Source organism: Haematobia irritans, chromosome 4, assembly GCF_050003625.1.
Source record: "Haematobia irritans isolate KBUSLIRL chromosome 4, ASM5000362v1, whole genome shotgun sequence".
Lineage (NCBI taxonomy): Eukaryota > Metazoa > Arthropoda > Insecta > Diptera > Muscidae > Haematobia > Haematobia irritans.
In genome coordinates, this window is record NC_134400.1 from 40,779,649 (window position 1) to 40,796,287 (window position 16,639).

General features: G+C 32.5%; 3 protein-coding genes across 3 annotated transcripts in view; 2 read left to right on the forward strand and 1 right to left on the reverse strand.

Annotated features, from left to right (window-relative positions):
- Positions 1 to 7,477, reverse strand: part of flr (actin-interacting protein 1 flr) — a 30,655-nt gene extending 23,178 nt beyond the window's left edge. Inside the window, exons 1-2 of the mRNA XM_075303596.1 lie at positions 7,283 to 7,477; positions 3,604 to 3,725 (exon numbers count right to left, since the gene is read on the reverse strand). Coding sequence (XP_075159711.1) covers positions 3,604 to 3,725; positions 7,283 to 7,322 — 162 coding nt within the window. The 5' untranslated portion in view covers positions 7,323 to 7,477. The remainder of the gene's footprint in view (positions 1 to 3,603; positions 3,726 to 7,282) is intronic.
- A 1,072-nt stretch (positions 7,478 to 8,549) lies between these two features.
- On the forward strand, positions 8,550 to 9,651 carry LOC142235369 (uncharacterized). The gene is made up of 3 exons (XM_075306624.1): positions 8,550 to 8,565; positions 8,608 to 9,548; positions 9,640 to 9,651. The coding sequence occupies exons 1-3, from the start codon at positions 8,550 to 8,552 to the stop codon at positions 9,649 to 9,651; spliced, it is 969 nt and encodes a 322-aa protein (XP_075162739.1).
- Positions 9,652 to 14,755: 5,104 nt separating this feature from the next.
- On the forward strand, positions 14,756 to 15,764 carry LOC142234306 (GPN-loop GTPase 2). Its single transcript, XM_075305406.1, has one exon. The coding sequence runs from the start codon at positions 14,810 to 14,812 to the stop codon at positions 15,725 to 15,727; it is 918 nt and encodes a 305-aa protein (XP_075161521.1). The 5' UTR covers positions 14,756 to 14,809; the 3' UTR covers positions 15,728 to 15,764.
- The last annotated feature ends 875 nt before the right edge of the window (positions 15,765 to 16,639 follow it).

Consider the following 16,639-nt stretch of genomic DNA (forward strand, 5'->3'; position numbering starts at 1 on the left):
CTATAGAAAGATTTTTTCAAAATTCTATTTCTATAAAATTTTTTTACAAAAATTTGTTTCTATAGAAAATGTTGTCAAAATTTTATTTCTATAGAAAATTTTTGCACAATTTTATTTCTATAGAAAAGTTTGTCAACATTTTGTTTCTATAAAATATTTTGTCAAAATTTTATTTCTATACAAAATTTTCCCAAAATTTTATTTCTATAAAAATTTTCTCAAAATTTTATTTCTATAGAAAATTTTGTCAAAATCTTATTTCTGTAAAAAAAATTTGCAAAATTTTATTTCTATAAAAAAAATTTTGCAAAATTTTATTTCTATAAAAAATTTGTGCAAAATTTTATATCTATAAAAAAATTTGTCAAAATTTTATTTTTATAGAAAATTTCCCAAAATTTCATTTCTATGGAATATTTTCCCAAAATTTTATTTCTATACAGAAATTTTCTCAAAATTTTATTTCTATATAAAAATTTTCTCAACATTTTATTTCTACAGAAAATTTTTGCAAAATTTTATTTCTATGAAAATTTTCCCAAAATTTTATTTCTATATAAAAATTTTCACAAAATCTTATTTCTATAGAAAATTTTGTCAACATTTTATTTCTATAGAAAATTTTGTCAAAATTTTATTTCTATAGAAAATTTTGTCAACATTTTATTTCTATGGAAAATTTTGTCAACATTTTATTTCTATAGAAAATTTTGTCAAAATTTTATTTCTATAAAAAATTTTGTCAAAATTTTATTTCTATAAAAAATTTTGTCAAAATTTTATTTCTATAGAAAATTTTGTCAAAATTTTATTTCTATAGAAAATTTTGTCAAAATTTTATTTCTATAGAAAATTTTGTCAAAATTGTATTATACCCTTCACCACTACTGTGGTACAGGGTATAATAAGTTTGTGCATTTGTATGTAACGCCAAGAAGGAGTAATCATAGACCAACCTTTTAGTATACGGATCGGCTTAGAATTAAATTCTTGGTCGATTTAGCGATGTCCGTCTGTCTGTCTGTCCGTCTGTCTGTCTGCCTGTTGATGTATTTTTGTGTGCAAAGTACAGCTCGCAGTTTTAGTCCGATTGTCCTAAAATTTGGTATAGGGTCCTGTTTCGGCTCAAAGACGATCCCTATTGATTTTGGAAAAAATCGGTTCAGATTTAGATATAGCTGCCATATATATTTTTCACCGATCTGGTCATAATTGGCGTGTATATCAACCGATCTTCCTCAAATTCCGTACATCCGAATATTTTATGAGTCTCGAAAACCTTGCAAAATATCAGCCAAATCGGTTCAGATTTAGATATAGCTCCCATCTATAGCTTTCGCCCGATTTAAAGTCATATGACCACAGAGGCCAATTTTTAACTCCGATTTAGTTGAAATTTTGCACAGGGAGTAGAATTAGCATTGTAACTATGCGTGCCAAATTTGGTTGAAATCGGTTCAGATTTGGATATATCTCCCATATATAGCTTTCGCCCGATTTACACTCATATGACCACAGAGGCCAAGTTTTTGCTCCGATTTAGTTGAAATTTTGCACAGGGAGTAGAATTAGCATTGTAGCTATGCGTGCCAAATTTGGTTGAAATCGGTTCAGATTTAGATATATCTCCCATATATAGCTTTCGCCCGATTTACACTCATATGACTACAGAGGCCAAGTTTTTTGCTCCGATTTAGTTGAAATTTTGCACAGGGAGTAGAATTAGCATTGTAGCTATGCGTGCCAAATTTGGTTGAAATCGGTTCAGATTTAGATATAGCTCCCATATATAGCTTTCGCCCGATTTACACTCATATGACCACAGAGGCCAATTTTTAACTCTGATTTAGTTGAAATTTTGCACAAGGTGTAGAATAAGCATTGTAACTATGCGTGCCAAATTTGGTTGAAATCGGTTCAGATTTGGATATATCTCCCATATATAGCTTTCGCCCGATTTACACTCATATGACCACAGAGGCCAATTTTTAACTCCGATTTAGTTGAAAATTTTCACAGGGAGTAGAATTAGCATTGTTACTATGCGTGCCAAATTTGGTTGAAATCGGTTCAGATTTAGATATAGCTCCCATATATATGTTTTTCTGATTTCGACAAAAATGGTCAAAATACCAACATTTTCCTTGTAAAATCGCCACTGCTTAGTCCAAAAGTTGTAAAAATGACTCTAATTTTCCTAAACTTCTAATACATACATATTAAGCGATAAATCATAAATAAACTTTTGCGAAGTTTCCTGAAGATTGCTTCATATTTAAATGTTCCCATATTTTTTTACTAACATTGTGTTCAACCCTAGTCCATTAGCCGACTTAAATTTTGAGTCTATAGATTTTGTAAAAGTCTATCAAATTCTGTCCAAATCGAGTGATATTTAAATGTATGTATTTGGGACAAACCTTTATATATAGCACCCAACACATTTGACAGATGTGATATGGTATCGAAAATTTAGATCTACAAAGTGGTGCAGGGTATAATATAGTCGGCCCCGCCCGACTGTAGACTTTCCTTACTTGTTTCTATAGAAAATTTTGTCAAAATTTTATTTCTATAGAAAATTTTGTCAAAATTTTATTTCTATAGAAATTTTTTTCAATATTTTTCTATAGAACAAATTTTCAGAGATGCGAGTACACGGAAAACTTCCAAAATTCTGCTTTTCTTTTTATGGTAGTATAATTAGGAGTATATGCCTATACACCACTGCCTTACACAGACACACTTGTGTTCTTCCAAAGAACTCATTTACTTGGAAAGGAAGAGTAAACCAAAAATTTCGACATTTATTTTGGAGTCATTCCAAATAGAAAAATTTTTTTTTTAATTTTTTCTTCTTGCGATTTTGTGGGATATATGTATACACGCTATGCATGTACTAAATTTAAACATGGTTGTTGTGCATTTAAAAAACATTCACATAAATGTGGGGCAGCTGTTGCGGGTATAGGCAAGGCAATCACAACGTCATCTATTTCTCAGTCATATAGACTATAACACTACCGGCAAAAGTCTGGTGAAACAGCGCGTTAAGGCGGACAAATGAATTTGGGTGTGCGTGGGTGGATGGGAGGATGGATGTTTGGCTATGGCTGCAAAGTATGATGACAACAACAATAATAATAACATCAATACAAACAACCAAAAAAGAACTGTCTAAATTTCCTTAGGCTTTTCTTTTTTTTGGGGGGTTTTGAAAAATGGAACGCAAATGCTCAAATCCAAATCAAAAATCTTTACTCTGTAAAGTATACCATAAAGTATATTACGGATACATACCTACAGTGAGCGGCAAAATAAAGTGTTCAAAGGTTTTGTTTCAGTAGTGTTCCAATTTTTAATTTTTGATTTTTGAGTAAATAGAGACCTAATTACAAAATTAAAAAAATTCGTATAAAATTCGTAGATATAACGGCTAAAATCAAAATTATTTTGAAACAAATTCGTATGTAAACTTTATTTAGACGCTCACTTTATATGATGGACATTTTCAAACAAAATGCAGTGTTTATAAATTATATTGCATATCAATAGATTGAATTTGGAACAGATATAAAAATATACATAAAATCACATACTTACATCAATATTACGAATAATCACCGAATTACCATTGGTATAAAGGAAATTTTTACCTTTGGGATCAGATCCCAAAACAATGGGTTGGCCACGTTGTGTACGAGGTAAAGTTGCATAGATGAATTCTGTAAAATGTAAAATGAGAAAAGAAAATTAAGAATATAAATTACTAGGCAATGCTAAAACAAACACGCAAAGCATTTTACAATGTAACAAACAAATTGAAAGGCCTAACCCCACCGGAAATGAATGTGGATGGAAAGTAGTACATGTGAGAAGAAAACGAGTAAGAGATTCAATAAAAGTAAACCAAAGAAAAACAACTGTCAAAATTTTCTATAGAAATAAAATTTTGATAAAATTTTCTATAGAAATAAAATTTTGACAAAATTTTCTATAGAAATAAAATTTTGACAAAATATTCTATAGAAATAAAATTTTGACAAAATTTTCTATAGATATAAAATTTTGACAAAATTTTCTATAGAAATAAAATTTTGACAAAATTTTCTAGAGAAATAAAATTTTGACAAAATTTTCTACAGAAATAAAATTTTGACAAAATTTTCTAGAGAAATAAAATTTTGACAACATTTTCTATAGAAATAAAAAATTTTGACAACATTTTCTATAGAAATAAAAAATTTTGACAACATTTTCTATAGATATAAAATTTTAACAAAATTTTTTCTCTAGAAATAAAATTTAGATATAAAATTTTGACAAAATTTTCTATAGAAATAAAAAATTTTGACAATATTTTCTATAGATATAAAATTTTAACAAAATTTTCTATAGACATAAAATTTTGACAAAATTTTCTATTAATATAAAATTTTGAAAAATTTTTCTCTAGAAATAAAATTTTGACAAAATTTTCTATAGAAATAAAAAATTTTGGCAAAATTTTCAACCAATTATCAGAATAAATTCAGGCAGTTCACTAAACCCAAAAGTGAACCAAACTTGAACCTTCCGAAAAAAGGTTTTATATGATAGCCGGCTTATGCCGAAATAAATTCGTACAAACATATCTCTTTTCCTTTGCCACCGTCAAATCATCGATTTGAGTGCAGTTGGCTGGATTAAAATTTTGACAAAAAAAAATTTTGATATAAAATTTTGACTAAATTTTCTATAGATATAAAATTTTGACAAAAATTTCTATAGATATAAAATTTTGACAAAATTTTCTATAGATATAAAATTTTGACAAAATTTTGTATAACAATTCTTGTTACAGAGTTTAAGCAACTCTTGTTACAGTGTTTTCGAAATGAATGATTTATAGAAGAATAAATTAATTAATAAAGATGTCTGTCATTGCCAATGGTAGTTATCCTTATTTTCTGGAATAAGTATTGGTGGATATTATTTGAACCTTTAGTCATATTTTTATTTTTTATTTATTAGTTTTAATTTTATTATTTGCTTTATTTTCGCTTATTTCGTTTGCACTTATATATTCTACACTTTTTTAAATATATTATTATATTATTCTTTAATTAAATAGTAAATTTATTTTAGATTTTATATAATTAATTAGTTATAGAGGCAATGCGCTATTATTGGCCTTTCTGGCTTATTGTATTAAAATAAAATTTTGACAAAATTTTCTAGAGAAATAAAATTTGTGAAAATTTTCTAGAGAAATAAAATTTTGACAAAATTTTCTAGAGAAATAAAATTTTGACAAAATTTTCTATAGATATAAAATTTTGACAAAATTTTCTATAGAAATAAAATTTTGACAACATTTTCTATAGAAATAAAATTTTGACAACATTTTATAGAGAAATAAAATTTTGACAACATTTTCTATAGATATAAAATTTTAATAAAATTTTCTATAGATATAAAATTTTGACAAAATTTTCTATAGATATAAAATTTTGACAAAATTTTCTATTAATATAAAATCCTCTACTTGCAGCAAAACTATCAACCAATATCAGAATAAATTCAGGCAGTTCACTAAACCCAAAAGTAAACCAAACTTGAACCTTCCGAAAAAAGGTTTTATATGATTTTGAAAAAATTTTCTCTAGAAATAAAATTTTGGCAAAATGTTCTATTAATATAAAATCCTCTACTTGCAGCAGAACTATCAACCAATTATCAGAATAAATTCAGGCAGTTCACTAAACCCAAAAGTGAACCAAACTTGAACCTTCCGAAAAAAGGTTTTATATGATAGCCGTCTTATGCCGAAATAAATTCGTACAAACATATCTCTTTTCCTTTGCCACCGTCAAATCATCGATTTGAGTGCAGTTGGCTGGATTAAAATTTTGACAACATTTTCTATAGATATAAAATTTTGACAAAATTTTCTATAGATATAAAATTTTGACAAAATTTTCTATAGAAATAAAATTTTGAAAAAAATTTCTATAGAAATAAAAAAAATTGACAACATTTTCTATAGATATAAAATTTTAACAAAATTTCCTATAGATATAAAATTTTGACAAAATGTTCTATAGATATAAAATTTTGACAAAATTTTCTATTAATATAAAATTTTGAAAAAATTTTCTCTAGAAATAAAATTTTGACAAAATTTTCTATAGAAATAAAAAATTTTCTATAATTATAAAATCCTCTACTTGCAGCAAAACTATCAACCAATTATCAGAATAAATTCAGGCAGTTCACTAAACCCAAAAGTAAACCAAACTTGAACCTTCCGAAAAAAGGTTTTATATGATTTTGAAAAAATTTTCTCTAGAAATAAAATTTTTGCAAAATTTTCTATTAATATAAAATCCTCTACTTGCAGCAGAACTATCAACCAATTATCAGAATAAATTCAGGCAGTTCACTAAACCCAAAAGTGAACCAAACTTGAACCTTCCGAAAAAAGGTTTTACATGATAGCCGGCTTATGCCGAAATAAAGTCGTACAAACATATCTCTCTTTCTTTCAAATCATCGATTTGAGTGCAGTTGGCTGGATTAAAATTTTGACAAAATTTTCTATAGATATAACATTTTGACAAAATTTTCTATAGATATAAATTTTTGACAAAATTTTCTATAGATATAAAATTTTGACAAAATTTTCTATAGATATAAAATTTTGACAAAATTTTCACATTATATTCGGCACATCTATTTACGGACTTAAATACATCTAGATTTGGAATTTCTGTCAAATCGGAGTGTCTTGATGCCCAAATCCGGTGAAAAAGCGAAGTACCACCTCAGCACGTTTGTGGGTGCGGTTACAGATAACAAGGTGTAGGAAAAGTACACGAAAATCGCATAATTCAAACGCCGGTTTAGCTAAAGCGCTACAGCTGTAAAAAAATGTTACGGGTCTGGAGAAGGCAGACGGAGTTGTAGTGTACCGGTCGCCGGTCAAAGAAATAATCTAGCGCAGTCATTTTAACTTCTTCCTCACTCCAACTCTGTATCTCTTTGCAAAACAAAATCATTTCCATTTATGGTCATAGCATATGAACAAAAAGCCACCTATGTTATGCTTTTATTTATTCGTTGTTGTTGTTATTCCATGTATAACAACTATATATCTCTTTGGCCTATTTCACCAATATGACTAATTTATTGAACAAAAAACAGCCGGTGTGGATAAAAATAGATTTAGATTTCGTTCGTATCACTTTTTTACTCTAAATAGAAAATTATTAAATGGTATTTTCTATTACAAAACACTCACTGTTTTCATAGGCTGGTTGTTGTTGTTGCTGTTGAGCCATAATGTTATTGTAAAACTAAATCAGTCAAATACTTTAGGATTTATATAAAAAAAATATGCAAAAATATATATTTTTGTTTCAAAAAATTAACACTAGCACTTTTATCGCGACCGACGAGCGCACTTCCTCCTCCCTGTTTCACTGTAAGTGTGTGCGTTTTCGATTCCCAAAGTGAACTCCGTAGCCAAATCAAAAGAGATGTGTGACGGTGTTAATAATAATAAAATAGTGGCAACACTATATGTATTCACCGCCAGAGAGAATAAAAATGCAAGAGGACGAAACTGTGAAGCGAAATGGCGTCAGTAGGTGGCAGTCATGGGGAAAATTTCCTTAATATCATACAGTTTTTGTCGACGCTTCTCTCAAATATCATACAGTTTGCGTCGGCGTCACCCAGTTCAGTTCTCTGCCGGCTTTACGAAACGCAAAGAAAATAGGATGTAGAACCTACTTTGTAATAACAAATGTTATTTTATATAAATCTCTTCATTCTATTAAATTTTTTGGCAAACAATTTAAAATTATAACTGCCTTCATAAAGAATTTATCAAAACAGCGCTTCGACCGCAACGTTGGTAATAACCAAGCTGCAGGCATTGTGCGACATCTATACGGTTGAAATTTTTTGTTTTTGTGGAAGTGTGATTTTCGTTCTCTTGTGCTTTTATTCTCTCTGTTCACCGCAATGACCATTCGTAATATAATACGCCGCTCAGTTCATAAGTTTTTCTATACGATAATACTCGTGTCCACAGTATAAGTTTTGTTCGAAGACGTAATCGATACTGCAGCTTGTTAATGTGATCGATAACACATTTATCGCCGGCAATATTTAGTGTTTGCCCACTCTTTAAGTTACTTTACAAACATAGGCATTTCAATCGGGTATACTTAATGATTGAACGAATCCGACGTCCAGATTATATGTTCAGATATATCCAAGATATCGTTATAATACTACGTTCGCACTAGAAGGAAATCTCGCTATTTATAACCAAAATCTCTTTACACTATTGGGATTATACTATCATGTAATCTACATATCCTATTATATCCCTATTTGTATATATTTATGTATTATGACATTTATTGTATTCCTTATGTTATTGACATTTAGTAATAAAGAGTTCTACTTCCGCTGTAACCGTGCGCTCTACTATAGGTTATGTTCCCAGCTTAGAAATAAAATTATAATTCATCCTAAATTATCAATCTAATCTCGACATGTCGAAGCCGGAAAGTAATACAGGAGGATTGTCTATCGAAAGACTTTTTGGGTGAGAAAATTATCCCACCTGGAAAATTGCTGCGCAGGCTTATTTGGATTTAGATAATCTTTGGACTACCACGATCGATTATGAAGTCGATGAACAGGGAAATCCAAAAAAAGATGTGAATCCAGATCAAGACAGGAGAGCGAAAAGTAAGCTGACGTTGATAATCGACCCGGTATGTTATGTTCACATACAAAATGTAAAAACAGCAAAAGACCTTTGGAACCAGCTAGCAAAAGCATACGAAGATTCTGGACTGACTCGACGCGTAGCATTATTGCGAAAGCTGATCACAACGTCTCTTGCAAGCTGTGGATCGATGGAAGTATATGTAAAAGAAATTGTTACGACTGCACAATCTTTGAACGGTATTGGTTTCACGATAAGTGAAGAATGGGTTGGCTCATTGTTACTTGCTGGACTACCCGATGAATACCGACCAATGATTATGGCTTTGGAAAACTCAGGAATTAGCATCACTGGAGATAGCATAAAGGTAAAACTTCTGCAAGAAATACCAAGTGCATGCGAAACATCTGCATTTAAAGCTTCACAAAGAAAGTTCCAACAAGTAAACAACAAAAAAGGCCCGAAATGTCGGAAATGCCAGAAATATGGTCATATAGCAAAATATTGTCACACGAAAGTCCCAACATCTGACAGCAGTGATAGAAAATATGATGCGTACTCAGCTGTTGCTCTTTCGACGCTAAACACAACCAACAACAACGATTGGTACTTTGACTCTGGTGCTACATCACATATGACGTTCAATTCGGATTTGTTGACAAACATTAATTCAAAAACTGGAACAGTTTCAACAGCAAATAAAGGGATAATGCAAATAAAAGCGTCTGGTACATCAACAATACGTCCTGATTGTCATGACACAGACATAGAAATAAATAATGTATTGCACATTCCTGATTTGTCAACTAATTTACTCTCGGTAAGTCAAATTGTGAAGAGAGGTCATTGTGTTATATTTAGCAAAAACGGTGTTGAGGTGTTGAACCCGGAAAACAAAGTAATTTCTACAGGAAAACATATAAACGGTCTGTTTAAATTGGAGTGTAAAACCACTAATAAAGCATTTGCATGTGGGGCAACTGCAAGTTACAATTTATGGCACAGACGTATGGGTCATCTTAACCTCAAAAGTTTACAAAAACTAAAAAATGGTTTAGCAACTGGCATAGAATTTTCGAATGACAACGCGAATGATTGTAAAATTTGTCCAATGGGTAAGCAAATTAGATTGCCATTCAACAAAAATGCACATAGAGCTTCGGAGATACTCGAGGTGGTACATTGTGACGTTTGCGGCCCAATGGAAGAACATTCTCTTGGAGGAAGTCGATATTTTTTAACATTTATCGACGACAAAACACGAAAAATTTTTATTTATTTTCTTCCAACGAAAAGTGAAAGTGAAGTTGCTGCCAAATTTAAAGAATTTTTGTGTTTTGCGGAGAGACAAAGTGGTAAACAACTAAAAACCATACGCACCGATAATGGAACGGAGTTTGTAAACAAAACCTTTCGGCGCATAGTAAAAGAGAATGGGATAGATCACCAAACAACAAATGTACATACACCTGAGCAAAATGGAGTTGCCGAACGCAACAACAGATCAATTGTTGAAAAAGCGAGATGTATGTTAGCAGATGCAAATTTGCCAAAAATATTTTGGGCAGAAGCTGCAGCATATTCGGTTTATTTACTTAACCGGTCACCATCGAAAGGCACTGGCATCACTCCTGAAGAGGCGTGGAATGGCAGGAAACCTGATCTGTCACATATAAAAGTTTTTGGAACAAATGCTATGGTCCATATACCCAATGCAAATCGTAAAAAGTGGGATGTAAAAGCAAAAGAATGTGTTTTAGTAGGCTTCGATGAGCACACAAAAGGTTACCGTTTTTATGATCCGGATAAAAACATGGTGTTCAAAAGCCGTAATGTATCATTCATTGATGAAAACATATCTACAGATACTCCTGCGAAGTTTGCGATCAAGACAAAACATAGCAAAGTCGGTCTAGATTTAAGAGAAAATGCACTAGAAGAACAAAGTCAAACTGAAATTATAAACAGAAATGAAGTGGCAGAACAACAACAAACTGAAATTACCCCAACTGATTCAACGGACGACGTAAACAAAACAAATCAACAAGTTTCTCAGCAGCAGCATACTGCAACACAGTCATTAAGACGGAGTGGAAGAAACCGAAAGAAACCCGTTAGATTATATGAATACGTCACTGGCAATGAAAGTACATCATCAGATGAGTATGAAACAGCTGTTTTGCGAAATGATGAACAACAAAATATTTTACGAAATGATGAACAAGGAGATGGTAACTCAACATGTAGTTCTGAAGTCAACTTTATTGGATTTTCTGGATTGGCGGCGCCTCCATTGCAACCAAATAGCCGAAAATTGTTTCCCCAACAAAAGGTTAAGCACGGCGATGAGGGGCGCATATTTAAAGGCAAGTATTTTGAAATTAATTTTAAAAATAAACAAAATACTGCATCACAATTGTTTCAGACATACATGGATGATCCGGCGACGCTAGAAGAAGCATTGGCACGGCCAGATGCGAATCACTGGAAGCTGGCAATGGAAGAGGAATATCAATCTCTGATGCAAAACAATACTTGGTCAATGTCAGAATTGCCACCAAACCGCAAGGCAATCAAATGTAAATGGATTTTTCGAACCAAACGTGACGTCACTGGTAGCATTGATCGTTATAAAGCGCGATTGGTCATAAAAGGATACTCGCAGCGAAAGGGGGTGGATTATGATGAAACGTACTCGCCAGTTATACGTCATAGTTCCCTACGATACCTTTTTGCAATCGCGGCAAAACTAAATCTACAAGTTGAACAAATGGATGCCATCACAGCATTTCTACAAGGCAATATTGAAGAGGAGATCTACATGGAACAGCCACCGCTATACACGGATCATTATAATGCGTCAAAAGTATGTCGTCTAAATAAAGCATTGTATGGGCTAAAACAGTCAAGCAGAGTTTGGAACAAAGAATTAAACAAGGTACTAGAAGCTAGTGGACTACAAAAGTCAAAATATGATCCATGTGTATTTTACAAACTCGAAGACAACAAACTACTTATAGTAGCTGTATATGTGGATGACATCTTACTGTTCTGTAACAATGATAAATGGCTCAAGAATATAAAAGGTCACCTTAACCGTAAATTTCACATGAAAGACCTTGGAGCCGCGAAACAAATTCTTGGAATGAGAATCACTCGTGAAGAAGGTAAAATTTCTCTTGATCAAGAACACTATATTGAGAGCATTCTTGAAAAATTTGGAATGAAGAATGCAAAACCAGTCAGCACACCTATGAATGCAAGTGAAAAATATTCAAAAGATGACTGTCCCACCACATCCGAGGAAATGAAGAAAATGGAAAATATTCCGTACCAGGAAGCTATCGGATGTCTTATGTATTTGTCTCAATGTACTAGACCAGACATTACATTCGCTGTAAATAAATTGAGTTGCTTCAACGCAAATCCTGGAACCCATCATTGGTTAGCAGTAAAACATATTTTAAGGTATTTGCGTGGCACCTCAAAATTAAAATTGAATTTCTTGAAAGATGAGAGAAGTGATATCATCGGATACACTGACGCAGACTGGGCTGGTAGTGTTGATGATAGGAAATCTACGACAGGCTATGTCTTTATCGCTCAAGGGGGAGCCATATCCTGGTGCTCAAAACGGCAACAAACCGTAGCCCTCTCATCGTGTGAAGCTGAATACATTGCTCTTTCAGCAACTGTTCAAGAAGCAATATGGTGGAGTGGTATAGAATCACATTTTTACCCGAGTCCAAAATCGATGCAAATAGCTTGCGATAATCAAAGTGCCATATCGATTGCATCAGCAAGTGGAGACCATTCCAGAACTAAACACATTGATGTTCGTCATCACTTTGTGCAAGATCAATTACAAAATGGAAAGTTTAAAGTGAACTACATAAGCACAAACGAACAGGTTGCTGATATCCTAACAAAACCGCTTGAAAAGAATAAATTGGAATTATTCAGAAAGGCAATGGGGCTTCAATAGAATATCCAGATTAAGGAGGAGTATTGGGATTATACTATCATGTAATCTACATATCCTATTATATCCCTATTTGTATATATTTATGTATTATGACATTTATTGTATTCCTTATGTTATTGACATTTAGTAATAAAGAGTTCTACTTCCGCTGTAACCGTGCGCTCTACTATATACACATCTCAAGTGTTCGGACTGGCAAAATAACGAGATTTCGTAGATTTGAGGATTTAACAGCTGTTTATAAATATATCAATACAAACACAAACCCGTATGTGTACACCCACACATACATTCATCTACAAGGAAAATTGGGGCAAGGTTGCAAAAAGCACATTTTTAGTACTAAAACCACAGATAATGTGCTTTACAGACTATCAGCTATTCCGGAGGAAATGTCGGTGTTTGTAAAGAATCTTACAGTGTGTCGAATCGATACGACTTGTCGGCGATGACTAAATAATCGGTAAATGTGTTGTCGATCCCATAAACATGCAGCAGTATCGATTATGCCTTCGGACTTAACTTATAATGTGCACAATATATGGGATATGTTCGACACGAGCACTGTCGTCCGGAATAACTAAGTTAAGTCCGAAGGCATAATCCCCTGCCAACATTTTTTCAATTTGGGGACTCTTTTGAGAATCCCCACTACGTCGAAAACAATCATATACGATATCAAAAACTCGTCGGAAAAGCGCCGTCACTATTGAGAAGTTGTACCACGCCAAGTTACTACAAAAAGGTTTCGCATGAGTGCAATTATTAGGTGCCTTTATAGATCAATTTAGAACGACGCCAATAAGAGACCCTCCAAACAATCAGAAAAAGCACATTTTAAGATAGTGGTACAAGAATCATTGTGGTCGAGTAAAACACGTTGGTTTAGATATTTATTAATTTGATTAATCATTTACAATTTCTTAAAAATATAACATTTATACCACTATCACATCACATTTACAAGTAGCGAGTTACATGTTGCTGCGTCTATCAACCAGTGTTTTTATTCCATGGAGGCAGCGTGTCTGTAAAATATCTGAAAAACAATCACTTTATTCCATTTGGAAAATCACCAAATTGTTCACCAATATACCTTTCACAATTTTAAGCGTATAATCTATGTTTTCAGAACTTTATTTTCATTTTTATTTAATTAAAATATAACAAGCTGGTTGCGCTTGGCGTTTCACAAAAAAATGGCTTTTTTAACAGTAGGGATGGCAAATTACTTGCATGTACTTTTTGATGTACCTTTTCATGATGGTTGAAGTGACATTTACGAGTCTGTGGTAACGATGAGGTTGAAATGGAACTTTGAAATGCTGGCAGGGATCGATACTGCTTCATGTTTATGGGATCGATAACATATTTACCGATTATTTAGTCATCGCCGACAAGTCGTATCGATCCGACACATTGTAAGATTCTTTACAAACACCGACATTCCGTCCGGAATAACTGATAGTTTGTAAAGCGCATAAAGCCCATTACAAATTTCGTCCTGAATCAGAGAATGAAGCCGCCGAGTCGCGCCGCCGATTTTAGCCGCCGCCGACCAGTTTCTTCCAGCCGAAGCCGCCGCCGAATATATCGACTCATAATTAGCCGCCAAGTAATCAAAAATATTGATTTAAATCAGAAAAATTTATTAATAATTGTTGTATTTTTTGTTAAAATGTTTAACTTTCAACCCAAAATCCATCAGTATCATTTTTCTATAATAGCTTTGCAACCATTTAGCTCAGAAAATGTAAATGAAATGAAAATTTGATTGTAAGTTTGGTTGTACAACTAATCTCATTACCATTCGGATTACCTCAAATCGATTTTATAATGGATAATTGTCCGCCGCCGAATAGACGTATTTATATCGGCTTAGCCATCAAGCCTCCGCCGCCGGAGGCAAAAAATTAGTGTCATCCGCCGCCGGAAAAAATGGGTCGGCTTCATTCTCTGGTCCTGATAACCTTATATATCGAACGGCGTATAACTGATTTCGTGAAGATACATTTTTAACGGCGTTACCAAAGTTGGTTCAACCCAGAGTTCATAACAGCTGTTTAATTTGTTTATGTGTAAATAATTTTCTCCGAATGTTGCAAGAATCGTCAAAAGTTAAATTTACCAATCCTCTCTACGGACAATTAATTGTGGGTCCACCAGGCAGTGGCAAGACTACCTATTGTCAAAATGCATTTAAATTCTACCAAGAGTTAGGACGCCAAGTTGGTATAGTCAATCTGGATCCCGCCAATGAGAACATGGAATACAATGCTTGTGTAGATGTAATGGACTTAATTACCGTACAGGATGTTATGGATAGCATGCATTTGGGACCAAATGGAGCTCTTATGTATTGTGCAGAATTTCTAGAGGAACATATTGATGATTGGCTTTTACCGAACTTACGAAAGCAGTCCGGCAATTGCAAATACTATCTTTTTGATTGTCCCGGGCAAGTGGAACTGTATACCCATCATGCATCGTTGTCTCGTATATTTGAAAGACTTGAAAAAGAGGGCTACCACTTGGTTACAGTAAATCTCATAGACTCTCATTACTGCTCTGAACCGGCAAAATTTGTCTCCACTCTGCTATTGGCATTAAATATGATGCTGCGTATGGGTCTACCTCATGTGAATGTTCTTTCCAAAGCCGATTTGCTTAAAAAACATGAAGATAAATTACATTTCAGTTTGGATTTTTATACAGATGTTTTAGATTTGAAATATTTGATGGAAGTTTTAGATGACACACCCTCATTGAAACGTTACAAAAAACTAAATGCTGCCATATGCTCAATGGTGGAGGATTACGCTTTGGTCTCATTTCATCTTCTGGATTCAAGAAGTACGGAGAGTATGTTGCGATTACGTAATCATATCGATAAAGCAAATGGATACATTTATAAGGCTGGTGAAGAGCAAAGTGTTAATGCTTTGATGGCATGTGCCGTTGGGGCTGAAACCGAATCAGTGCGACAGAGTAAAGATATAGATCCGTATGTGTAAACTTATTTTAAGATTAATAAACATTCAAAAAGTGAAATGATCCGAAGTTCTATTTCTATTGTGTAATTTGGAATTTACAAAATTTTTGAATATGTAACCAACTACCTACCGACAACAGATATTTTCTTTACTTAGAGCCGGTTTCTCAATGTCTTGTTATTATTTATCGTGTCCATAAAACAGTCAACACGTACAAAAACTTTTCTAACCGGAGGTATAACTTCCGTACAAAGCAGTAACTAGTGGTCATGGATATCTTATTGGAGAAGATATTTCTAATGGTATCAAACATTTCGCTAAAGTGAGGTTTGCACATTTATATTTTTTCTACCGAAAATTCCGTGAAACAATCTTTATTTTCATTTACATGTCGGTAAGAGAGTGCATTCCAGGATATAAAACAACATAAAGCCACTCCAACGTAGATTTCATTAGGGTGCCAATAACACAGTTTTGTCATGCATATCTTATGCTTGCAAAATGTTAATAATCGATAATTAGAAAGAGATATTAATTGATTAAAATTAATGTTCGAATTGAATTTATTATTTATTTATTTATTCATTATTAAGTTACAATTGAAATTGATAACTTAAATGGCTTAATGGCTATGACAACTAAGGTCTTAAGCTCACAAGATGTATTTATTACATTTATACTTTGTAATTATGGATAATTCTTTGTTTTATAGATAATGATACAATGATGTGTCTTTCAAAAATTTTAAGATTTTAGTTATGTTGTTAAATTTAGGAATTGAAATTAATTCGAGTGGATCGCAATTGTGAAAAATTGTGTTTCTAATGGTATCAAATTTAGGGCAATAACATAAAAGATGTTCCAATAGCAATGAATACGGTATATCACACTCGCATATCTGGATCTCTTCGAGCTTTATCAAGTGGCCATGAG